General features: G+C 38.0%; 1 protein-coding gene across 1 annotated transcript in view; it reads right to left on the bottom strand.

The window, feature by feature from the left end:
• Positions 1-26,961, bottom strand: part of LOC117819612 (sortilin-like) — a 39,292-nt gene that overhangs the window by 54 nt on the left and 12,277 nt on the right. The window contains exons 2-20 of the mRNA XM_034693072.1: positions 21,578-21,640; positions 21,415-21,488; positions 21,208-21,310; positions 20,930-21,091; positions 20,677-20,750; positions 17,842-17,891; positions 17,635-17,762; positions 14,881-15,025; positions 14,377-14,532; positions 11,761-11,873; positions 11,501-11,603; positions 11,229-11,397; positions 10,066-10,250; positions 9,799-9,988; positions 9,554-9,670; positions 6,468-6,576; positions 2,865-2,977; positions 2,650-2,776; positions 1-2,555 (exon numbers count right to left, since the gene is read on the bottom strand). The exon at positions 1-2,555 is cut by the window's left edge and continues 54 nt beyond it. Of these exons, the coding sequence (XP_034548963.1) occupies positions 2,541-2,555; positions 2,650-2,776; positions 2,865-2,977; positions 6,468-6,576; positions 9,554-9,670; positions 9,799-9,988; positions 10,066-10,250; positions 11,229-11,397; positions 11,501-11,603; positions 11,761-11,873; positions 14,377-14,532; positions 14,881-15,025; positions 17,635-17,762; positions 17,842-17,891; positions 20,677-20,750; positions 20,930-21,091; positions 21,208-21,310; positions 21,415-21,488; positions 21,578-21,640 (2,196 nt within the window). The 3' untranslated portion in view covers positions 1-2,540. The remainder of the gene's footprint in view (positions 2,556-2,649; positions 2,777-2,864; positions 2,978-6,467; positions 6,577-9,553; positions 9,671-9,798; positions 9,989-10,065; positions 10,251-11,228; positions 11,398-11,500; positions 11,604-11,760; positions 11,874-14,376; positions 14,533-14,880; positions 15,026-17,634; positions 17,763-17,841; positions 17,892-20,676; positions 20,751-20,929; positions 21,092-21,207; positions 21,311-21,414; positions 21,489-21,577; positions 21,641-26,961) is intronic.

Raw genomic sequence — 26,961 nt, 5'->3', positions numbered from 1 at the left:
TTGCTACAGAACAGTTTAATAAAAAAACAAAGACTCCTCTCTGATATTCTAGTTAACAGTCAAGAAACAAGATGGAATGAAGATCACAACTTCTGGCCCTCACACACAAATGAAATGTACAAGGAGGCACAAATGTCACTTTTCACAGATCTGTAAATACAGTGCAAAAATATATAACTGAAATCCAGTTAATAGCTGGGTGTGTTCTTACTGATAGTTATGAAAAATAAAGAAGCATCAAGCAAATGATTTTGCTGTCATATATGACAAAGTCCACCCACGAGTCCTTGAGAAAATGCCTCTACACCAGGCCAGCTTATTACAATAGCTTATTTGCTGGGATATTATTGAGTCTGCCGCAGAAAACAAGCTCTAGCCTTAAGCCCTGCAAGCACCAAATATTACAGTTATTATACTGTAGATAACCAAAATGGTAGCTAGTGACTTCTTATCTAAAGAATACATGCAACAGAAAATGTGTCTATTTGTAAAAGATGTAGTTCTGCTAATTAGGTAGTCTACACTCTTTATTAATATTTAGCAGACACATTCATCTTGCACAGTAGTAATGTAATTGTAGGTATTTTGCAACATGTGTAAGATTATTAAATTGAATTGCACTGATTTAATATCAAACATACTGGCTAAACATTGCATCAATATAATCCTGCAAATGTTTTTAGTCTTATACAGTTCTTCCATTAAAGTATTTTTGCTTACTGTTCCAGTATTAACACTGGTGACTGAAAACAATCAAACAAGGTCTCTAAAACATCTGATTATCTTGGTGGTTTAGCTTAAATCTTATTTTTATATTCAACCTTTATTCATGCATTCTTGTGTCCTTCTCAAGAGACCTGATATTATTAATTTAAGCAAATTGTGAACTGGCAATGGCTGATATAAGGAAAAATATCAGTCCAATTAAAAGAAAACAAACACGCAAACACAAGGACAGAAACAACAACAATAGCGTCATATTGAGGATGCATCCTGTTAAGCAAAAATATCAGAAAGTTCAAGTAAAGACTTTGGGTTAGCATTGCCTTCATACTGGACTACGATTAGCTTTCACCTCTACAACCTCTCTTCTAACATTAGAAAATCAAACTATAAAAGTGCTTTGGCAAAAATTCAAGTCTTTCATTTTTCACCACACATACAGGGGGGAGTATAAGATGTTGGTTTTTATGAAGCTGCGCTATGTTAAAAAAAAAAAATGTCTTCAAAACAATGGCTGGCCTTTTAAACCTTTTGTCCAAAAGTTTCACAAGGCACTAAAAATTAAGGACAAGTATTTTAAAGGATGGTCCATTTTGCTTTTTGGTGGCTGATAATAGTTGGAACTTGTTTCTAATATCATGTATGATGTTAATAGTTATTTTGGGAGCAGCTACAAAAGTAATCATGGCTTAAACTAAGATAGCATGTGTATGATTATTACTTGGCTTTCTTATTTACTTCCAGGCTGTGTTGAATACTTGATTCTGATTGATGAAAACCCTTTATCAATAGTTATTACAACAATATCATCATCGTTGACATTGGACCATAAAAATATCTATTAATTTTTATATAAAACCTAAGTATAAAAGTGGAATAGAAAAAAAAAAGGGACAAGGATTGCAAACTAGCCATGGCTAAAAGTCCTATATACACTGCTTTAATTTAGATGTAAGAATAAACTGACAACAAATAATTCTGCTATTCTTTTTTCTGTAGGAGGTGAGAACTTTCTCAGTATGGTCAAAATAAGTATAGCACTTGTTTTGAAATAGTAACCTGTCACACTATGGGAGGCACTGTTTCTCTTAGTGTTTTGCCATTTAATGAAGTCTTCACAAATAGTAAGCTTGTTACCAAAAAATGATACACAGTGAAGAGTCCTTCAAAAAGGGGAAACTGTCTCATTTTTAGTGACCGGTAAAACTGGCAAAATAAATGTTGAAATGGCCGCCACACTCAACAGGACTGTGTCTTGCAAGCTTTGATAAACAGAAAAGAAACCATAACTAACTTATTAACAGTAGACATTATCTCAGAGCTAAAACACTAGTTATTGTTTTCTGTGCTTTCCCTAATTATTTTTTTAACATCTCTGTATTCTTCTTTCTAAAGATCCAAATTGTAGTCTCTATATTGTGCTTCTGCAGTTCCCTACCATGTGACAGACCGTCTTTTCTTGGGTCAACATAAAAGCAAACACTTATAACAACAGAGCCCACATTCAGACATAACAGTCTTTACAGAACTCTTAGTGACAGAAACAACAAAAGCTCCTCAGGGATTTCAAAGGCTTTCTTTTGTTCTGCGCTGGATTTCCCCCCCACCCCCCCTCCACCCCAAACTACAGGTTCGCCTTTTTTTGGGAGCCTCAACTGGTGCAAGGAAGCCATGTGAGTTGCTGCTGACTCCTCCGACCACCAGGGGGACAGGGAGAAGTAAGATGAAGTTGTTAATCAGCAACAGAAGTGCCCAGGCATCAAGAAAGACTGCGTTAGATTTAGTCTAGAAGAACCAATAAGTGAGAAATATCCACCTTATTCTAAAAGGTCCTGTAAAGAGACAGAAATAATTCAGATATGTTAATTATTAATCAATCAAATATGTATTAATGAGAAGAGAGCCCCAAATGACAGCATCAAATACCTGATCTGAGTCTTCATTGTACTGTGCTTTTCCTGTCTCCATGTAATGAGGGTCGACATCATCCACTCCTTCGATTTTATCAGCCTCCACGTGTTCCCTCATAACAGAGTATCGATGCACGAGGAACCTGATGGGGGACAGAGGAGCGTGTTAGAAATGAACAAAGATGAAATGAATTATGTAAAAAGATGGAATGATAAAACAGCATGACCTACCGTCCACCACAGACATATTTCTTAACCAACCAAACACCGGTGATGGCGCTGGTCAGCAGGATTGCCATGATAACTATCACTATGACAGCTGTGTTTGTTGTACTGTTGTCAGTCTGTTGAAAATACAGAAACAAGGAGGAATGGAAACATCATGAAACTACATGCCAAAAAATAACCTTTGCTAATAAAGTGCATTATTTATATCACAAATAAGCAGCAATATTGAATGTCTCAGAGCTTTAAAGCTCCTGTGGGGAACTTGTGGGTTCTGTTTTGTGGACCAAGGGGTTAGATTTATATATTTTCTGATCTTTACTGTACATGTATAAGTGGTGTTTTCTGATAAAAAACATTTAACCATTTCATTTCAAATGTTTAGAATCAATTGACAATAAATCATCTGGTTGATTTTTTTTTAAAGCACACTGTTTGGCAGAATGTTGTCAATTGTCTCTTCTGAGACCTGCCCTGTGGCAGTGTGTTCAAATAAATATACTGTATACTTGTGATTAGGGATGTACATTTTAAGTATTTTCCGTGATCGATTTTTGGAAATGTTAACGTTCAATTATCGATTAATTGATAAAAAAACAAAACATTATTATTCTTACGTCAAAAACAATGCCATAAAGGTTGTTTTCCCCCTAAATTATATTTTCTACAGCAACAAAATGCATATAACTGACGGGATTGAATACAGGCACACGTTTGACACGCAGAATATCAAAGATCAGGCTCATTAAAATATTCTCCGCGGACATAATCTTATAAAGCAGTGGTGTCCAAACTTTTTTCAAAGAGGGCCACATTTCATGTTGTCAGAATACCTCAGGGCCAGTGACTCCTACTGAGACTTTGGAATCCTAAAAGTTATATATGAAATCTCTTTAATGACAATTATTTTAATTTTTTTCTCAATAAAACAGTAACTAGGAGGTACCATGTAAAGATTAGCAAACGTTATCTTCTTCTGGGGGGAAAATGTTTTTCATTCGGGTTGGGCAATGAAAAAATATTGTCTCATTATTTTCCTATGGCAGGATCACGATCTGGATTTCATCACACTTCTATTTCATGTTGTTTTTAAGACTTTTCTGACCAGCAGACAACAATCTAAGAACTAAATAATTATTTTCCTGCCTTTTGAACATTTTTTACACACCAAATTTTGCCTTTTCTGCACAATTTCATAATTTTGATATCATCTTGTGTGCTCTTTTTTGTCTTCTGAGCTTTTAGTGTTCATCAAGAACATTTTCACATCATGATGAAAACATTAATTTGAAAACCTGTCAGCTTTAACAGTTCTTGTGTTTCTTCTTTATTGCCATCTTGCAGATTTCCCAGAGCTTTGGATTTTATAAAAGTAGTCCATATGAAGCTTTTTGAGACGTTTCTGGATTGCCTTTAGTTTTGTTTGTGCGCTTGAAAGAAACTGCAAATGTACAGATGATTCAGAAGGTGATTAATTTCTTTGCTATGAATAACACAATTTAAGATAGAAGCTTGGGGCCATAAATGAATGGACCTCGGGCCGCAATTGGCCCCCGGGCCCTACTTTGGACACCCCTGTTATAAAGTGAAGGCTCATAATACTAACGGAAAATTACTTCAGACTCACAGAGTCCAGTTTTCTGTCTACTCGTTATTATTGAGAAGAATAAACATGTGTATTCGGTCAGGTGTCAGCCAGGAGCGCAACCGGGTCATAATCAGTCCCACTGGAGAAAAGCCCAGACGGCTCTGATGTTGCTGGTCTGCAAACATAGCGTACCTGAATTTCCCACCTGTCTTTTGCCTTTGTATCCAAAAGTGGGAAATATCCTGTTTAAAGCTGTCAACCTTTGTGTCCGTGTTGTTGTTGGCAGCAGTTTTGTATTGATCCTCTTTTAAAAGGCGCACGTGGAGACATGACGCGCAGCCGCAGCCGCCAGCAGAGCGTCTCCGCTGTGCGCAACACCTTTAACAGCTGATTCACATCTAAACATGCTTTAAACTTAAAACACCTCCCTGATAGATAAGTGTAATATGAGACCACATGATGTTTGTTCCACGTGACGGAAAATTGATAACAAAAATGTGTGTTTCGAGTAATTACTTAACAATCAATTAATCGATAATCGATTAATTGTGGTCATCCCTACTTGTGATGACTGAGCCCCCCCCTTTCATTTTATTTATTTATTTTTATTTATTCATTTTTACATTTGGGTTGGATTTTTATTATTTTCCTTATTTGTGTAATTGTTGTATGTATTCTGTATTGTTTACATATTATTCTTTGAAGTACAAGTGGGATGGGTTTGTGGGAGGGAAGAATGGAAGTCCTCTGTACCACATTGTACTTTTCCTTTGCTACCACTGACACTGCTTCCAATAAACAAAGTTCTAAAAAAAAAAAAATCATACTGTATGTAAAAATGATACATCTCCAGTTATGATCTTGTTTGCTTTTCTAGGTCATAAAAAGACATCACTAATATTTTCAGTCTATTTCAATGCCTGCTGAAAAATCCAGACAGGAGTTTTAGATGTGCTCACATGGGATGATTTGGAAAGAGTGGTGAATACTGACCTAAGATGGGACAATCTTTACAAAACCTAAAAATGCTACATTAACTGTGATCAGGACAAAACTGAGAGACTTTATTCAGCTCTGGGAGCCATACATGGCTCTCATCAGGGATGTTAACGTGGACTGTCTCTAAAAGAAACTGTGGGAATCACAACTGGCTAATTTAATTTAATCTATTTTGCACACTTGCTAATTGATTTTAATATGGGCAGATGGGGTAGGTGGTTTTTTTGGTTTTGTTTTGTCTATTTATGTGTGTGTATGCTGGATGAGCCTTTGTCTATGCTCTTGACTGTTTATGTATGTAATAAAAAAAAATGTCAATAAACATATTGTGAAAAAAAAAACTGTGATCAGGACCTGCAACACTGTACATGTTTGTACAATCCCATGTACATAAATGGGACGTGGAAAGCTTTTACAGTGTTTACACTCTCTGCTAGATCTCAGCAGAAAGTCAGCTCCCATGAATATATACTGTTCCTGTTTTTAACAAACCACTGACTACTCCTTTTCAGAAACCAGGCTTTGTTTAGGAGTCTGAGGATGTCATCATCATGACACAGCTCAAGCTAACAATGATGACTTGACAAAGTTGAATTTGTGACACTAAGTTGGTTTGGTTTGAAGAGTTTTAATTTGAGCCTTAAAAAAAACCTGAGGGGAAAGCAAATAAGAAAAAGATAGAAATAGTGAGAAAAGCATGAATAAAAGTCTTATACACGTGAAACTTGGGAGATTACATGTTTCCTATCTGTTTTGTGTGATGCTTTTGCACAACATACAATAATGCTGCAGTGCATCTGGTCTCCATCAACTGTGTAACAGTAGATTGAAATATTGATCAGCACTTCTTGTGATTTTTTGGGTGACTTAAAATTAGGTATCCCCTCCACACATTCAGTGCTGCTCATGCCAGAGAGCACAAGTTATCTCCTATGATACTCAAGATTTCTATGTTAACGGGGTAGATAATGTTGTACTATGTCGGCCCACTAAATCCCATTAAGGAGGATAAAAAAACTGACCAGAGAAATTGGAAAAAGGGCGTTGCTGGTGCACAGTCTCCCCAGGTTTGTCTCCTTCCTGTCTGGCTGGAAACCTCCCTCACATTGGTCTCCAGGAATCTTCCGGTAGCTTAAATATTGGAAGAGACATAACAACTTGAAAGCTAAGAAAAATCTCACAGAAAGAAGACACTGAATGGTTGAATAACAAGGGAAACTTTTTAAAGTCATTACAGGAGTCAGAAAACTTCTTAGAAGAGTGACGGTAAGAATAACAATCTCACTGTCTTGGAAAGGGTTTAATTGAAAAAATATGGTCAGATTCTTTTTAACACCAGCATTTCAACAGACCAAGGAGAGGCAGACAGCGAGCTGGAGAGCAAATTGACATTCTGGGAATGTTCTGTGATTTACAGCTACAGGAAGACAATCACAGACAGCATGAAACAGTCTCAAAAATTAAGATCCTTTTGTTTTCTGGTCTTTTCCTAGACGAGATGCTAACACAGTTTCTTGTGTTTTTTCTAATAGCCCAGAAAATGTTGACTGACAGTTAAAACGGAATCATGAAAGATTAGTATGTCAAGATTCCCCTTCCATAGATCAGTGGTTCAACATGATGCATATCTTTATGTTATAAGATAAGATTTTACTTTATTGATCCCCCAGGGGGGAAATTCAGTTGTTACAGCAACCCAGACATAAGTACAATGAAGAAGAAGTTTCAATAAGTAAAAATAAAAATAGATAAATAAAGATAGAATAGAATTTAGATATATACAATGTTACAAATGGAATTTAGATTAAATAGCAGTAATTACAGGCAGTATTAAAGCTGGGGTTGGTAATCAGATTTAGATCCACTTTTTGTTATACTGGTTAAAATGATCTTTATGTCCTGATGGTAATCAATACATAATGTGTTCTTAAAAAAGAGCGAAGAAAAGCTGCTATCTACAGCCGGAATAAACCTGGGAAAACACCAACCAGCGTTTTTGGGGTCCAAAATTTTAAACCAATGAAATCCCGTCCTGCCGTTCTGCCCGCCTCCTGCACGTACATTTCCCCAGCGTTCACTCCCCGTCTCCTGCCTCTGCTTCCCCTGACTCTACTGACTGCCCCTCTCGCTCCACCTCGGGCCTGTCCCCTCTGACCCGATGAGGTGCTTTGCTCAGGACTGTAGTCCGGATCAGAGTCTAAAAAGCTCTCACCACGGGGCTCTGACAAGCAGAAGAATTAATGCCATTTAGTAAGTCCTACAGAAAATGTAGATGTACTGTAGCGTCCATCCGGACTCTGTAGGGATGACGAGCCGATTCGTGAACACGTTGAGTTTTAATAACCGGTCACTGTCGGCCGTGATCACACCAACCAACAAAGCAACAATCAATGTTTGAATGAATGAAGAACTTCTCCTCTTGTCTCTCCTCTCTCCCTCTCACACACTCTACACCTCTCCTGATGCCTTCACTGACTGTCAACACTGTAGGAATTAAGAACATCTACACTGAACAGGTTTAACAAACAGTAGAGCTGTTACAGTATTATATATGTGTTATAACTTTTCTCCTGATATCATGTCACTGGTACAACTGGATAATGCTAGCATGACAGTTGTGAGTGCTAACAGCAGCCATGTTTGTTTGTGTTTTTAACTTTCACTATGAGAATGTTTTGGTGAGGACCGGTTTTGAATCAGTCACCATCATATGGTCGCAAGTCAGCAGCGCTCATGCATGTGAGCGGGGGGGGGGGGTTGTTTTGGAGGAGCTCTGAGGGAGGTGGGGAGGGGTTAGACGGAGTCATGAGGAAATGCTACATTCAAATTCATGCTGGTTTTCCAAGACTACCAACCCTAGCTTTAAGGCAGTGTTATGGAATATTGTACATTTCATTTGAGACTCAAGACTGACACGGTGGAAAAGATGTACTGAGTTTATAGACCCAGAAGAGATTAGAGGAGAAAAAATAACAGTTGTTGATCTTTGTTTTTCTTGAAGTTGTTTTATAACTGCTGAAAATTTAGGACACAACGAAGATGGTAAACTAAAAGTAGAAATCAGAAATGATAGCCTGATGTGTTCAATAAATTAGGCTATAATACTAAAGTTTTATTTGCCTATTACTTGATGTTGATGTTTATCATAATACTTTCAGTAATTTAAGTTTTCTTTAAAAGGATGGAAAAGTATTCTGACTTCTGGAGGTGAGGTTTTCCCCATTATCAAAATGCTGGTTGCTTTTCATAAAACCCATTACCTTATAATAATAAGAACTTTATTTATAAAGCACCTTTAAAAACAAATGTTTACAAAGTGCTTTGACAAACAAAGCGTAGTTCAAATAGCAGAGTAAACAATTTGACGGACAGGGAGGAGAAGATTTTAACAATGCAAAACAAAATGCAACGCAAGAGGTTAAAAGGAATACACGTCAATTAAACAGTATGGAGTGGTGTGACAATAGACCAGTAAATCATTGTTGAGAGGTTTTTCAGGGTAAATAGATACAAATAAATAAATAAATTCAATATATAGAAGTAAATAAAAGCATTAAAAGGACAATAAAAGAAGTTTTCAGAGTAAAAGGACAATTTTAGAAATTTAGAAAAAGTGCAAAGGATGAATCAGGAACATTAAAATAATCAAATAAAAATAATAATAATAAATTAAAACAATAAATAATCAAATAAAATTAAGACAATGAATTATTTGGATAAAAACATTATTAATTATAAAATAGAAGTAAAAGTGGTTAGAAAGATAAAGTCACATAAAATCAAATCTGTAAAAATGGGTTTCAAGAAGAGATTTAAAAGATGTCTCTGACTCTGCGTGCCTTATCTCCTCAGGGAGGACCCTTTGGATTTGAGCCACGACCAAAAATGCCCCACCTGAGGATCTAAGGCCGTGAGATGGCTCATCATTTATTAGCATTTCTGCAATGTATCCTGGGGCGAGACCCATGCAAGCTTTAAAAGTGGTCAGTAACTTATTTTATCAAAATGATGCATTAAATAATGATATTATGGATTAGTTTGAGTTTTTCGCTCCCCCTGCCTCTGCTCAAGAAAGAGAGAGAACTAACTGGCATTGATCTTTACTTACCCACTGGTCTGCAGCTCCTCTATGGTCCCATTCAAACAGAACTCCAGGGGACGACCTTTCATCTCCTCCTGCTCCACACACTCAGAGCTGTTCTCTGGACGGTAAAACCCAAAGTCACTGTCAGAAAAAGAAGAAAAATTCATTTCATTTTACACAGGGTGGGAATAGTAGGGTTACTCTTACCCACAATAATGATAATATCACAATATATCAATTTTTGTTTTTTTGTTTTTCAGAAAACACACCAGTGATAATCATCCGCTGAGCATGCACAGGGGGCCAGCTTTTTAGTGGCAGCATAGTCCCTCCCCTTCCAGCAGACGGAGTCTTTCCTCAGGCGGAGGAAGGTCTCTTTATAGCCCAGAACACAGCCATCATTAGATCCACTGGAGTCTGAAGAATGAGACAGCCACTGCACAAAGTCCCCTTCAGCACCTGCATGAACATAAAACACATTTAGAGTATTTCATACAACACATCACAGTCATCTGTATATTTTCTGACGCACTCACAATCCCTGGTGAGGATCTTCCTGAAGTCTATGGTGATCACGATCCATTTGCTGAAGTCGTTCCTGTAGCCCCACAGGCTGACGTTCATGGAGCGAGAGCCGGGCTCGCTGTCCATCCCACTGAAGTGGAGTGGGTCGCTGGTGAAGTTATACGTATGCCAGCACTGCCCCTCGTCTGTGGAAAACCTGAGAGCAAAGGGGAAAAATGAATATTAAAGGTGACATATTATGTTCTTTTTCATCAAAATATATTGGTCTAAGAAGTCCTCAAAACATGTCTTTAAAGTTTACTGCTCAAAAAAACACTTTGAAATCAGATTTTGGTCTGCCTGTAAACCCCTCTTTTTCAGCCCTGCTCAGAACAGGCTGTTTTCTGTGTCTGTGCCTTTAAATGAGAATGAGCTCTCTGACCACGCCCCCTCAGGAAGTGGGTGTGGCCTCGGCTCTCCAGCATGTTGATCTAATGGTTACATGTTGGCTGCATAGACATGGCTGGTCACAGACCCGCGTTACTTCAACCCTCTGAATCTGATCCAGAATCTGATCCTGACGGAGAGGCGCCTGCAGCAGGACCTTTCTGAAGGATTGGTCACAGATTTTGTGTTTCTTGTTGTTTTATTTGTAAGCATGTCGACGTGTGTCTTGGTACACAGCGACGAACATGTAGCTTTGTGGCTATGCTATCTAGCGCTAGCACTTTTCAATGAAAAATAAAAATCACCCACTAGATCTTCAAATCTGCAGACGTGGGGAGTAAAACCGACCTTTGTGTTTATTAAGACAGCCTACAACTAGCATGCCTCCCTCCTAAGCTCCTTGTTAGCACACATGTGTGCAGGGAATGAAAAACGGAGGAGGGGTTGAGTTGTATTTTATACAGTCTATGGGCTGAACAAGCTCCGAGCTCTGACTTCCTGTTACAGACCGGATGGCGTTGTGACGTATGAAAAACACTGAAAACTGAAACGTCTGGTTTCAGCACACATTTACAGAAAGGTGGAGAAATCAGAACAGGGGCAGAATGGATTCTTTTCATTTTCAGGGGGTTTGTAGACATGCCAGGGACACATATTTCAGGTAGAGAACCATTAAAAAGTCAATTTTGCATGATATGTCACCTTTAAAAATTAAATGATACATAAACAAATGATCTCTTACACTTACTTGATCTGGTTAACAGGTAAGTTGGTGTGCTCTACTGCCACCAGCAGCCCTCCAGAGTCTAGTATGGCATAGTGATGGGGGCCCCTGAGAGCCAACATCCATGAGTAGCCCCCATCATCAGACACATACACGTCTGGCGCGAGAGCTGATTCTGCTTCTCCAACACTGCCTGTGGACACATGTTGCAATGGTGTTATGAGAAATATAGTCATGTAGTTAAAGGATTCTGGGTATAATAATGCTTAATCTTATGGTGTTGTTGTTGTTTTTACCATGTGCTAGAACTAGGCCCACAGCACTGGGCTGTGAGAGAGGCAGCATGGGGACGTTCATCTTCATGGTGGTGCTGTAGGAGGCGTGGATGTGAAGTCTGCACTGTAAAGACACTATGATTAGGGTGATGTTACTACAAAGGCACATAACTAAAACAGCCTCATCACACACATAGCACAAATAATTCATTCACATCAAAATAAAAATGTACATATAAGAAGTAATCAGGGTAGAAATGTTTTGTGAGAGTGTGGCTCACTCTGTTAGGCCTGTTAGTGGAGGTTTCAGTATCACAGTTGCTGTTCTCTGGTCTGTGTAGTGTCTGCCATCTTGCTCCTTGGTCATATGTGATCACCGTCTCCACTGCACCGTCTGCAAAATAACAGAAACAAAACGCCAATGTTAGCTTCAATCACTATAAAGAGCCCAATAGATCTTGGTATTGTTAATGGAGATAGACCAATATGGTTTTTCAGGGCGGATACCGATTATTAGTAGTCAAGGAGGCCAAGCATATTTAAGCATATGTTTATTAAACAGCTATTCAGATTTGCAACCAGTGGCGGTTCTAGACCAATTTTACTGAGGGGGGGGGGGGGGGGGGGGCAGGCTGGGGCCAAGGATGTTGTCAGAGGGACACATTCAACCCTGACAAAAGAGACTGAGAAGGGCGAGAACCTGCTGAGAACAAACTGGCAAAACATCAGTGCATCCCTTTATACTAGACATATATACTACTGTGTACTAGATCAACATGCAGACTGACAGCAGCTGTTAAGCTGTTTACACTCAACATGAGTCCCTTAGCACTCTAAAGGACTGGAACCAAGTACCACACGCATGAAATAAACTCCTGGATGCAAACAAACTTTCTCAAACTCAATTGTAATAAATCCGAAATTCTCATCATAGGCCCAAAATCCTTCACTTCCACCTGCCCAGACTTCTCACTCACTATTGATAAATCCACTGTTTCAGCATCCACCCACATCCGTAACCTTGGTATAATTTTTGATCAGTCACTTAACTTTCAACAACACATTAACAATATTTCAAAAACTGCTTTCTTCCACCTCAAAAACATTGCCCGTCTCCGCCCCTCCCTTTCCTTCACAGCAGCTGAAACTCTCATCCACGCCTTCATCACCTCAAGACTCGATTACTGCAATAGCATCCTCTACGGTACACCCAACACCCTCCTCAACAAATTACAATACATACAAAACTCAGCTGCACGCCTCCTCACTCATACCCGCTCCAGAGACCACATCACCCCAGTCCTCCAGAACCTCCATTGGCTTCCCATCCCCTTCAGAATACAGTACAAGATCCTACTCATCACCTATAAAGCCCTCCATAACCTAGCTCCCTCCTACCTCAACGACCTTCTGCAGCCATATAATCCCTCCCGCAACCTCCGCTCCACCAACGCCAACCTCCTCACCCCTCTCACCAAACCCAAGCACCGAACCTGGGGGGACAGGGCCTTCTCTGTCGCTGCCCCCACTCTCTGGAACTCTCTCCCCCAACACCTCAGATTCTCTCCCTCACTCACCAAATTCAAATCCGGACTCAAAACACACCTATTTACAAAGGCTTTTAAACTATAAATGATTGATTTTTTTTCTTGTTTTGTTTTATTTTGCTGCCTTGCTTTTCTTTGCTTTTTTGCACTGTTCTCCTTTTGCTTTCCTATTGTATAATTGTATTTTCCTGTAAAGCGCTTGGAGAACCTTTTAAAGCGCTTTTATAAATAAAATGTATTATTATTATTATTATTATGTGTTCCGTCTGTAAAATCGGCGCAATACCAAAGCTTTTTTTATTGTATAATATTATTTCGGTGTGGAGGGGGGGGCACAGGGGGGGTCCAGGTTCAGTTTTACAGGGGCACTGGCCCCCTGTTGGCCCCTCCTCAGAACCACCACTGTTTGCAACATGTTAAAGTTTTTTTTTTATCTTAGACTATAGACATCTTTGTTTTAAAATTCTAACACAAAGTGCAGGGAGCTCCCAGGCTCAGTAGCATGTCTTATAAAGTTCAATGAAAACTTGAAAATAAATAAATAAATAGCTCCCTAAAGTTTTCTACAGTGAATAAAGTTTTCCAAAATGTCCATATAACTGAAATGTTAATCTTTCACTTATCTTTGTTTTAAAGGGATATTTCAGTGTTTTTGAAGTGGGGTTGTATGAGTTTTTAATCACTAGTAAATGTAAGGGCCACAACAGACTAGGGGGGAGTATTGCCAAGAACCTCACGATACGATAGTATCACAATATTGTGATATATTGTGATATTCTACACAGTAAACTATGAAAAAATAGAGATGGTGTATATGTAAATCACACAATATTACTCCAAATAGAAAGGACAAATGAAGTCAAAAATATTTAATTAAAAACAACTTTTCCACTTTATTGTTTATGAAATACTGAAGTTGTATTTTAGTTCCAACTCGGCTAAAATGTGAACTTTTATTATTACAAAAACATCGATATTAAGAGTTGAAACATCGATATCATATTGGAGGTCAAAGTAACGCGATATGTTGCTGTATCTATATTTTTTCACACCTCTACAACAGATGCTGCTGTTTTTTGTTGCTTCATTTTGCTTCCTTCCTGGCTAAGTCTCTTTTCTAAGAGACTTTTCTAATCATGTTCAGATGTGGGCTTTCATAAAGCTGCAAGTTCTGGCAAGATTCATATCTTTAAGTATGATCCACCAATAAAGGGCATATATTTTCTTTAAAATTTAATGTCATTAAAGTAAAAACTGTATGAAAATAAAATCCTATGTAAAAAAGAGACAAATATTTATTGTTTATAAATGTATGTATGACAGTGTTTATTGCACTTTGTGTCAACCAACCTTTTGTGAGTACGCTGGTCGTGTAGACGCCCCTCAGTGAAGAAACAACTGTGAAATCAGTTTCACTTCCAGTGGTTGTGTAAAGATGACGCTCCAGGGACTTGGAGAAGACAGTTCCTCTGTCATCTGACACGTAGATGGTTCCAACACCGGAGTCTGGTCAACACAGCACACACATGTTTGGATTATTCATATGATGGGGGCATTAGTTTCCTTAGCAGCAGTTTCCCAAAGAGTATTGTTTCCTAGAATTTGGCAAATGCATATTTTTTCCTATTAATGAATGAGTTTTATTTTCTTCCTCAATTGTCATAGTTTCAGAAACAGACTGTCACAATGCTACATTTACTGTCCCACCCCCAGAAAGAGAGTGTCTTCAGGATCTTTTTCAAGGACAACTTATCTTGTTCAATCAACATCATTAATCATTAGAATCACCTGTAAGCTACAAACATTGTCAACATCATCATCCTCCCCATCAATCATCACAGCCAGCATCCTCACCTCCGGGGTCGTCCACATGCATGAATATCATGTCCTGATTGGCTGTCAGGATGGAGTAGAACTGTTCGTGGTTGACGGTAGGAAGCTGAGCCATGTTCCACACCTCACCTCCGTCCACTGACACGTGGATCATACGCTCTGTTCCCTGAAAATCATATACATGTCATCAGGAGAAAACATATCATAACTGCTCATTTATAATGTGGACAGATATATGGAAGCATGGATCTGCTATATGCTTATTTTTTATTCATTACTTCTACTTTTCTATGAAAGAGCAGAAGTAGCTCATGTACTGAAATTAAAGGTGCATTTATGCCATGTTGGAGGGTCAGGACCATAGAGTGTATAAAAAGATGGACGCCATGACAGCTGCTCAACAGTGAAGCCATAACACATGGTGTTCCTCCTACTGACTACCTGTAGTATCAGTCATATACCCTATCTTTTCCATGTTAAAAGATGGGAAATGGGTCAAACATAAAAGTACACATTATAAAGTTCTTCTAAAACACAACAGTTAAAGGGTGACAGGTTAAAAAGGTATGATGCCATGTTGACCAATCGGTGCAGTTTGTACTGGATTGGTATTTTATCTGTGAATTAAATGTGTGTTTTGGTTAGTGGAGAGGACCGGAAATTGATGCTGTGGCTACACCAGCTGATAGGGCTGTACGATAAATCGATTTAATCGATTAATTCGCTTTTTTTTGTTCAAAGAAAATCTAGATTTTCTCTGTAACCTACTCCGCTGTATATATATAAGTATTTAAGGAAAAATGAATGTTGAAACTGAAGATAAAAACCACACACCTTATGTCCTGTACCTCTGCTTACATCTGATGCAGTTTACTTTATTTGTATATATCTTCAGGGATATAGGAGACACTTTTTATTTATCTGCAAAAATGTGAAGTTTGATGAAAGATATATTTGCACTACATCTATCCCAATGGGGAAATTGATCTTTTTTCAACAAATGAAGTTAAGGTGTTAACTTAAATTCGGGAGCAGGACCACGCCTAAACCACACCCTCAATCACCTGACAAGCCTACTTAAACGTAGCAAGACTACTCAACCGCTCGTCTGTTGCTCTTCGACCCGCCCTCCCTCACCTTGCTCTGCTTCAATTGCCCTTTATCTTACCCCTTACTACTCAACGCTCTTTTGTGCCCTTGTCTAATTCCAGGTACTGCCTGGGATCAAGATCAGCTCCGGCTAGGATAACGCTGAGACGTAATCCCCATCCTGAGTCTCCATCCGCTGGGCTATACGACGCACAATAAATCATTATATGTTCAAACTTATATTCTCGTGTGGCGCGGTCCTTGCTAGTGAATAGCATAAAGAATTTAGTTTTCAAGGAGGTTAATTCTAGAAAAGACAAAAAAAAATTCCAGAGAAGGTACTTTTATTTTTACTTTTTTGAAGTAGTTTTGGTTCATGGTGCTTAATGTCACAGTCAAAGAAATGATTATTTTCATGAGATGGAAAATTCAGTCTCTTTAAGTTGTACTGCTTTGTTTCAAGCTAGACATCTAACTGAAAGTTATACTGCTTTTATTACTATTCTCAGGAGAAAAACACAAAATCGTTTAAAATCATAAATTGAGTTTTTTGTAAAAAAATCAGGGATTTTATTCCAAGGCCATATCGCCCAGCCCTACCAGCTGACCCCTTTTGTGCAAGACTCTGGCTCCACATGCACAGGATGTCAGTGTCAGTTGCTTGGGATGTTTTGGCATCACTTTTGTACGACAGGAGGAGGTGGGGGCGCCATCTTTATGATGTCTATCTTTATATCCAGACAATAATTAGTATACCACATAGACTGTATAAGTAATGGACGTAGTATCCGTGATGTCACCCATCTGTTCCTGAGAGCTGTTTTGAAGCCAATCGACGGCGGCAGCCATATTCGCAGAGTGTAACGTAAAGGGGCGGAGTTTGAGCCTCCTAGCTAACAGCTATGTGTTCCCGACCAGGAGTCACGTCAGTCATGTCCTTATTTGGGCAAAAACTAGGAATCTTAATATCTTCTGAACTGACGTGTTAGAAAAAAATTCACCCCCGTACAGTGTGTGCTGATAGAGAGATTAGCTACGTAGGGCCAAGCCGTTTTTGAACCAGGCTGTAAACATGTTTATTAATGCTGCAAAGATCGTCTTTTTTGAATTGGTGCATATGTGGTCTCCGGTGTTACTGCAGCCAGCCTCAAGCGGATTCTCTATGAATTGCAGTTTATAACACTTCCACATGGGCTTCATAGTTTGAGACCGAAGGTTGCCGCTTGGTATGCCCTAATCAAAACTTGCTATCAAGAGCCACTAACTGGAGCTTTAGCCTCTTGCATTTGAAGTGAGGAGGAAAAAGCAGAGCTGTCAGCTTTCCTTAGAATGGGGTCACGTTTTGTGGATTGCTTTCATAACTAGCTGAGATCTGCTCACACAATATTAACAAGATCAACTCCAGATGTAGTCTTAATGCTGTCAAATATGAAATGAATGCTGGATTTCCCTCAGGGCAACTGATCTTTGTTTTAAAATTTGACAGATCCTCACGTGTTACATATTCACAGAGATGGAGGCAAACTTGGGATAGCACTTTCAGTAGATGTCTAACTAAGTATCGCCATTGTTTATAAAGAAAGAAAACGTGCAGGACAGTGCAGGACCATTCACAAAACTGCACAAGCATGATCCACAAAACAAGACAGAATGTAATCAGATGAACAGATACACAAACACACATACCGTGCCGGTCATAATTGAGGCAAAAACAAAGCGCCCTCCCAGGACAAAGGAGTAAACTCTTGCTGCAATGGTTTTGGAACTTCGCCCGTAGTCTGTTGTCTTCTGCAACTCCAACATTCCTCTTTCATCTGACAAAGAGAGAGAAGAGTGATTGCATGTATTTATTTGTTTTGTATGAATTTGGGTGACAACATAGGCCTCACTTACTGCACGATCCATTGTTGTTTGTTGTAAAGTAGATGCTGTTTTTCTGACCCCTGTATGTGAGGAAAAAAAAAACAGTGAAGGAAAAACTCAGAAGAAAGCAACAATTGAATTGCACTCACATTTTTTATATCTGTAAGTCATCTGAGTTCAAATATAAATCCTTTATTGGAATTTGTCAAGATCATAGATAACAGCTGTGGTTTCTTTTGAGTGGGACTGAGGCCCACATTAACCCCTGAGGCCGCACTCCAAGCCATCTCTGGTTTTGTTCCCTGCCAAAAAGGCTGAAGGTTTTCACACTGCAAAGATTCTGCTGGTTCAAGGACTGCGGTCTGAATAAGAATGCTGCCGCTGACTCATGATTCGCTCTGACAGCAGCAGCGGCTCCCTCACTCTGCAGTCAATTTAGGTTTGGGGCCTAAATGACAGCTGTGGTCACGCAGAGCTATCAAAGTGTTACCCACAGTGCACCGCTAACAACCGCAGGCTGACACCACAACCTCGTGTGAACTCAAATGAAAGCAGAGTCAGGAGTCAGTGATCAGAGCTGGTGTGAGGGAGACAGCTGGAATAACAACAATGGACAAATAAGAGACACACTCGGCTGTGATACAAAAACAAAGATGCCCATGTGGGCTGTGTGGAAACTCCAAGTGTCCACTGATTTCCTGCTTTGATACGTCCTTGTTTTGAACCTCACCCAATAGCAAAGTGATGACTGACATGTGAAACTCTGCTAGATTATACATCAAGTGTACGAATACAAGAAGTAATGCATCTAAAAAGGGAAAGAATGTAAAATTATTAGGGGGATAAACTGGAATCAAAGAAGCAAAGGAGTTTAAATAAAACAAATATTTGTACCTTTTATGTAGAGAGGGAAGGTGGGGGGTTTCAAAGAATGCAGCTGGTTATTAAAGCTCATGTGAGGAGTTTTAAGCTGGTTATGAAACAGACTGAAATTAAAAGTGGTGCATTTTATGTAACCTACAAAAAGAACCCTCAGAAACAAGACTGACCACTTCTATATTGCACATTTGAAGACAACATCAGCAAAGACATAAGAGTGGGCAGGGTGGGTTAATGTTGTGGGTGCTGCCTGTGCAAAAAAAAATCACAAATTAAGATGTGTATTAAATTTCATCTTTTTCCAGAGAGATTTAATGATAAACTTAAGTGTGCGCTAGGATAACAAGGATGTATTTGGCCATGTGCAAAATGAAACAGCAATGTTTCATGAGCACTTTATTTTCTAGCAACTTACAGGACTAGATATAGATTTTTAGGATGAGGAATAATTTCTCAAAGAGCATATGCAGACCTGTCACAAGCATAGAAACAGTGATATTGGTGTTAGCTGTTCATTTAGTAGCTGATGCTTTAAGATAAGATAAGATAGTCCTTTACTCGTCCCACAACGGGGAAATTCAAGTGTCACAGTAACAAAGTAGACAAAGTGCAAAATAAATATATAAAGCAAACAAGAGCCTATAAAGTAACAATTATTAAAAAGTTATTAGCAATTACAACTAAAATTTAAAATTAAAGAGGTAAAAAATAAGCATATCTTACACACACACATATATATAATTGGTTATAGAGTCTGAACACTGCAGGAAGACAGGGATTTGGGGTAAATTAAACACACTGTAGAGTTAAGCACTATTTACATTATTATTGTAACTACAACTCATGGTCATATTACATACCCATATTATTTTTATTTATTGCTTAATTTGTCATTACCAACTATAATCACACCATGTCAACCTGTCACTACTGACATTTTTTAATACTGCCTGTAATTACTGCTATTTAATTTAATTCCATTTGTAACATTGTATATATCTAAATTGTATAGTAGCTTTATTTATCTAATTCTATTTTCACTTATTTATTTATTTTTTATTATTGAAACTTCTTCTTGATTGTACTTATGTCTGGGTTGCTGTAACAACTGAATTCCCCCCCAGGGATCAATAAAGTAATATCTTATCTTATCTTATCTTATTTTGGTAAACACAAATTCCACCAATGAGCCAGAGGTAGTGTAAAAAATATCCTCTTACCCTTGTCGTGTTATAACATGCACATTTTAGTCTTGATTGCTCTTCTTCTATCTCCTGTGTTTTTCATCACTTGTTCTCTTGTGCAAACTTCATATTGACTGTACCTCAATAATTTTTTGCAACATCATTGACTTGTTGGATTGTACTGTTGTGTTGCCTTCAAAGTATCCTGTTTTAATCCTCCTGTTATGTTGTGGGTCAAATTGACCCTTTTTAAAGTCTATTTTAGGCAGTATATGCCTTCCAAAACAAGCTAAATGCAGCATACAAATCTGGGCAGCATGTGACAGAAGTGGTGTCATGTTAATTTATCAACATCACTTCATAAAAATAAAGAAAATTCAAAATTTAAAATAAAATAAGCAAAAATCTATGTCATGTAAAACTATTGTATTTATGTTTAGGACTTTCCAATGTAAATTAAAACAAGTTTTAACATTAATTTTAATGAGAAACGAGTCAGTTATCCTCTTTGAAACATCATCTGTGAGAATTAAAGAACACTAATGGACCAAATCTTGATTTAAATGGTTAGTAATGGAGTTAAAAATTTGATTAAAAAAATGTATGTAAATGTAAAAAATAATTAAATATGCCCCGGGTCAAATTGACCCAGAAACATAATTGCTGTTCTAGAGAACCGAACATAACAGGAGGGTTAACTATGTAAATCAAAGCCTTTGTAAATTGGTAAATTTGAATTAGTCTTATCTTTTTTAAATGTATAATAGAGAAAACCCAATACCTATGCCTGTAATTTACTCACCATCTGACCAAACAAACACTTTCATGGATCCTCCTCCAGGTGGCGCCAAAGTCCTCAGACAGCCACAGATCCAGCTGGAGGGAAAAGGCTTAGTAAGTCGGTAAGAAAGTGCTCCTTGACTTCTGAGTATTCACTTAATCCTTATTGAGAATTCAGCAGCTTGAAATAGAAGTCCGACATCCAATTAAGGTAGGCTGCGGACAAAAACTCCAAAGGACTGGAGGTGTGGTTTGGTGAACACGAGTGTTGTTACCGTGGTACTGAGCGTCAGCAGCACATTGCAGTCTGCAGGGTTGTACAGCATCTGAATGAGGGGCTCGAAAGGCAGGTCGGTCGGGACAAAGGTCATCCCGAAGTCCTGTGAGCGGAACAGTCTGAATCCCCCGATCTCTGACACATCACCAGTGAGCATCACCTGGACAGAGACACAGTGAAACGCTGTGGTTCACTTTATCATAGACCAACCACATGACACACAAATCCCAAATGCAATGCACTAAAACAAACAGGTTGCTTCATCACACGTCTCACCTTCCCTGAGTGGTCAGGACTGATGGCGATGCCAAACTCAGTCTGGATGAAGGTGTGGTTGATCAGGTGAGTCACATCTTTGAACGTCTTCCCATAGTCTTCACTGACACAGTGACAAAGCAGCAGTTATTCCCCCAAACCGCAGCTATGAAAATACATTCACTGCCTTATTTCTGACACATGTGCCGACCATGAGGAATCTCTCACCTCCTGTAGAGATTAGACTGTCCGAAACGCATCATGAACAGCGGCACTTGGAATGTCGTCAAGACCAGCAGCACCTAGAAGAAAAGAGAGGAAATTTAACATCAATCTGCAACTAAACTTGGACTATTTTTGATCATGCTTCTGCTCATGGAAACAGACTCACCCCTGATCCATCTCCCACCCAGGCCAGGGACAGAGAACCCATGGTCCTCACTTTGAAGGTAAACTGAAATTTAAAATGCAAATAAGGAAAACTGTGCAAATTAATGAATGACCTTTGAATCAAACTGTATCTAGATTTTAACCATGTGGGATTATTTGACAAAATCTAAGGTTTCATGCTTTAAGAACAGACAGGACACACACACACACACACACACGTCCAAGAATCCAGAGTTGAGTCTGAAACACACCAACAAAATCTCATTTGTGTGTGTGTGTTTCTGTCACTTGCTGAACACCAAGCCAGTAGGACAGAATGAATTGTCCTTACTGTCCAATATAACTCGGCCATTTGGATGCACTCTGCGTGTGTGACCTACATTCCTGCTTAAATGACAAAGCTGGGCTACAGAACAAGACAATAACTGATGTCCCGAGCACAGCAGGAACACACACACACACACACACACACACACACACACACACACACACACACACACACACACACACACACACATCGCAGAGAGTAAAAGAGTAAATGTAGACTGAAGTGATTCATTCAGAAAAATACAAAATTATTACAGTGCTGGCTTACATATACTTTAAATGATACAATGCTCAGGCTACAGATGATGTGAAGTTAACATGAAACTCTAAAAATCACAGAGTAACATAAAATCAGAGTTAATGATTAGTCAAGTTAGAACTGGAACTTTTATTTCACAAGTGCTCTGACTGCAAACAACATTCCAGTCTATTCATCCAGAGTGACGTTCAAGTGTTTGGTCATTTGTGCAACACTTGGCCAAAGCTCACAGTGTTTTGGAGTCAGAGGAAGGTTTCTCCCTTCTTCTCTTCTACTGGCAGAGAGGAGATGTTTACAAGGTGAGACAGTCTGCACACAGCTCTATAAAGCCACAGGACACAGCCAGGTCTGCCTGCTGGAAACTCTTTGTAAATATGTCCAGTGGAAACCGGTCTGCCCCTTCTCCGTCCAAGTGTGTGAACACAACTTTCCGTCTGTCCTCTACATGAATCATTTCATCACAACCTCAACCTCGCTGCATCCAAGTGTTCTTCCTTATTTTGATTCCTTGGTAGCTCGACAACTTCTCCTCCCTACCTTTGCAGTCATCTGGTCAATCTATTTACCAGTTAACATATAAAAAGCATTATTGGTCCTGACCTCTCAAAAGTGAGAACCTTTAAAAGAACAAAGTTTGGGGGTCAGTTCTGTAAAAAGAAAAAAAGACTGTTTCATGTTAGATTCGAATTAATATTTGTGAATGAGTTGGCATATGTGGTAAACCAATAATTTGTCTGTGGTTTGGGAGCACAGACAAATTAAAATTCTACAAATAATACAAATTAGTATAACTCATCCAATCAGTGGTGAGTGACACTAGGGCTGGGCAATATGGCCTAGGAATAAAATCCCAGATTCTTTTACAAAAACTCAGTGTATGATTTTAATCGATTTTGTGTTATCTCCTGAAAAAAGAAATCTACAAATGACTAACGACAAGTTTTGATTTAAAGGTGACATATCACGCTTTTTTCATCAATATATATTGGTCTAAGAGGTCCCCAAAACATGTCTTTAGAGTTTATGCTCAAAAAAACACTTTGAAATCAGATTTTGGTCTGCCTGAAAAGCCCTCTTCTTCAGTCCTCCTCAGAACACTCTGTTTTCTCTCTGACCACGCCCCCTCAGGAAGTGGGTGTGGCCTCGGCTGTCCAGCACGTTGATCTAATGTTTACATGTTGGCTGAATATACACGGCTGCTCAGAGATCACGTTACTTCAACCCTCTGAATCTGATCCAGAATCTGATCCTGACGGAGAGGCGCCTGCAGCAGGACCTTTCTGAAGGATTGGTCACAGATTTAGTGTTTCTTGTTTTATTTATCAGTATGTAGACGTGTGTCTTGGTACACAGCTACAGCTATGAAGATGTAGCTATGTGGCTATGCTAATTAGCGCTAGCACTTATCCATGACAAATAAAAATCATCCACTAGATCTTCAAATCTGCAGACGTGGGGAGTAAAACCAACCTCTGCCAGAAATGCAGCGGGACCTTTTCTGAAGGATTGATCACAGATTTAGTGTTTCTTGTTGTTTTATTTGTCAGTATGTTGACGTGTGTCTTGGTACACAGCTACAGCTACGACATGTAGCTATGCTAACTAGCGCTAGCACTTATCCATGATCAATAAAAATCATCCACTAGATCTTCAAATTTGCAGACGTGGGGAGTAAAACCGACCTTTGTGTTTATTAAGACAGCCTACAACTAGCATGCCTCCCTCCTAAGCTCCTTGTTAGCACACATGTGTGCAGGTAATGAAAAACGGAGGAGGGATTCAGTATTATTTTATACAGTCTATGGGCTGAACAAGCTCCGAGCTCTGACTCCGTGACAGACCGGATATTGTTGTTACGTAACAAAAACACGGAAGTCTGAAACGGCTCGTTTCACACACATTTACAGGAAGGTGGAGAAATCAAAACAGGGGCAGAATGGATTTTTTTTCATTCTCGGGAGGTTTGTAGACAGGGACACATATTTCAGGTAGAGAACCATTAAAAAGTCCATTTTGCATGATATGTCACCTTTAAGTTCATCAATAACATTTTCAAGGCAAACTGAATTTCCCCTTAAAGGTACAGTGTGCAGTACATAGTGACTGAACAGACTTGGTAGGAATGGGAAACAATATTCATTGTACTGATAGACCTTTTTTGATAGGAAAAACTTGACAAATGGAGTATCATACTTATCATGCATCACAGGAACTTCTTTTCATTAAAGGCCACTGCTGTTTCACGGTAGGGGTGGCCAAGGAAGTGTTTCATTCTAAAATCTGACTGTTAAGACATTGCTAAATAGTCCTATGTCCACACACTGTACATAAAAAAAAGTGCCAACTGTAAACTTTAAAAACTTTTTCTTTAAAAGTGCATGTTTGGCTAACATTGAATTCAAACAAATTATAATATTAAGGCCTCTGAAAACAAATACAAGCCTAGAAATGTGCCTGTAACAGAATGGCAGACACTACCATAGTAATAAAAGCAGTATAACTTTCAGCGAGATGTCTAGCTTGAAGCGGAGAAGGTTATGGAGAAAAACTAGATTTTCTTTTTTTTTAGTACAGCCCTAAGTGACACAGCAGTGTAGTTGTAGTAAGTAATTAGTTAGTAAGTTAGTTAGTCAGTCAGTTATTTTGTACACAAGTGTCAATACAAGGCACATAAAGAAATTGAAAGCATGTCTTGCCATGGTCGAAACCTGTAGATTGGCTTATATGAAATCCACACCCAAGTCATCCCTAAGACTAAGTAAATATCAGTTCACATGCTTAAAAATGAAATAAGTGAGAGTTGTTACCAAACAAAGGCACAGCTAACAGTTTATTGTAGAGAAAGTAACAGTTCCAATTGACATATTTTTGTCAGCTCAGATTTTTAAAGCCTTTTTGATATTTTGACACAATGACACACGGTTGTTTTTTTTTAACATAAGTTGTGTCATGTTCTGCCCTATTTTTTTGGGGCTTCCTGGATCAGGAGTTGTAGCTTTCCATTCTGGTATACCTGAGCTGTTTAAACATTACTGGGAGAGATACACAAGAAATAAGTAGGCAGTAGTACATGTTCTTTATTTTATTAAATGCTCCATTTATTTTTGTATCTTTAACCTTTTGTCTCTTTCATCTTTTCAACGCTTAATATACACATGAAATTGTACACAGGTATACACTTTGTCTATTTTCAGATATGTATCAACTTGCTGAATTAACTATATGAATTAAGCCCCCTGGGATGTCATTCACACTAATAATGGTAATAAATTCCCAATTCCCATATTTTACAAGTGTAAGAAGTCAATTAAATTCAGTGTAATTCTGATTTCAATGTAATTTGCAATCTTATTGAAAATGTATTATTATTATTTAACTTTTATTTATTATTATTATTATTATTATTATTATTATTATTATTATTATTATTATTATTATTATTATTATTATCCTTTTCATTGGTTGTTGTATATTACTTCATCCATCTGTCTTTTTTCCTTCGTTTGACTAACTGTATGTAATAATCTTGAAAAATGAAAAGGAAGAAAGAAAGAAAGAAAGAAAGAAAGAAAACAACTTTTTGCATCAGGGAAACTAATAAAATGAATTAGTTTTAGGTTCCCTTATGCAAAAAGTTGTTTTGCATAAGTAGCTTATCTTATCTTATCTTATCTAGTTGTTAATAATTGTTAGGAAAAAAAAGATTAATAAAAACATTTCCATTTGATTTCAGAGGATACAGGAGAGCAAGACTGAACTAACTGGTGAAGAAGGCCAGCTCAGTCCTGGACCCTGTGGAGGAGGTGACTGACAGGAGAATTATGGCCAAGCTGTCGTCTTTGATGGACATTTTTTATATATATATATGTTCTTGTTGAAATTCTTGTTCTGTACACCTTTTTGTTTGCTGCTGTAACTCCATGAATTTCCCCGTTGTGGGACGAATAAAGGAGTGTCTTATCTTATCATGTCTATAGTTTTCTGACATATCTTAAAAAAAATCATAATTTCACTGTAAATATTAGAAAGAAAGAAAGAAAGAAAGAAAGAAAGAAAGAAAGAAAGAAAGAAAACAACTTTTTGCAAAAGGGAAACTAATAAAATGAATTAGTTTTAGGTTCCCTTATGCAAAAAGTTTTTTGCATAAGTATCTTATCTTATCTTATCATGTCTATAGTTTTCTGACATATCTTAAAAAAAATCATAATTCCACTTTAAATATTAGAAAGAAAGAAAGAAAGAAAGAAAGAAAGAAAGAAATAAATAAAGAAAGAAAGAAAGAAAGAAAGAAAGAAAGAAAGAAAGAAAGAAAGAAAGAAAGAAAGAAAGAAAGAAAGAAAGAAAGAAAACAACTTTTTGCATAAGGGAACCTAAAACTAATTATTTTTTTATTTTCCTATTATTAGACTAACCACTTGAGCCAATAATGAAATAGTTGGGGGTCAAATTGACATATCTTAAAAAAAATCATAATTCCACTGTAAATATTAGAAAGAAAGAAAGAAAGAAAGAAAGAAAGAAAGAAAGAAAGAAAGAAAGAAAGAAAGAAAGAAAGAGGAAAGAAAGAAGGAAGGGAGGAAAGAAAGAAAGAAAAACATTAAAGAAAGAAAGAAAAACATTACTTTTGTAATAGTCATTTAAATAAAAATGAACTGGGACATCCTTTGTTGAACTCTACAGTTCAGCAGAGAAAACCCTTTTAATCCAGACATACCCAGAGAGCAAACAATGCTAAGAGAAAGAAACAGTGAGAAAAAAGTGACACAATAAAAAAACAACTAAGACCACAGAGATGAATG

This window comes from Notolabrus celidotus, chromosome 1, assembly GCF_009762535.1.
Source record: "Notolabrus celidotus isolate fNotCel1 chromosome 1, fNotCel1.pri, whole genome shotgun sequence".
Lineage (NCBI taxonomy): Eukaryota > Metazoa > Chordata > Actinopteri > Labriformes > Labridae > Notolabrus > Notolabrus celidotus.
This window is presented reverse-complemented; position numbering and strand designations above follow the sequence as displayed.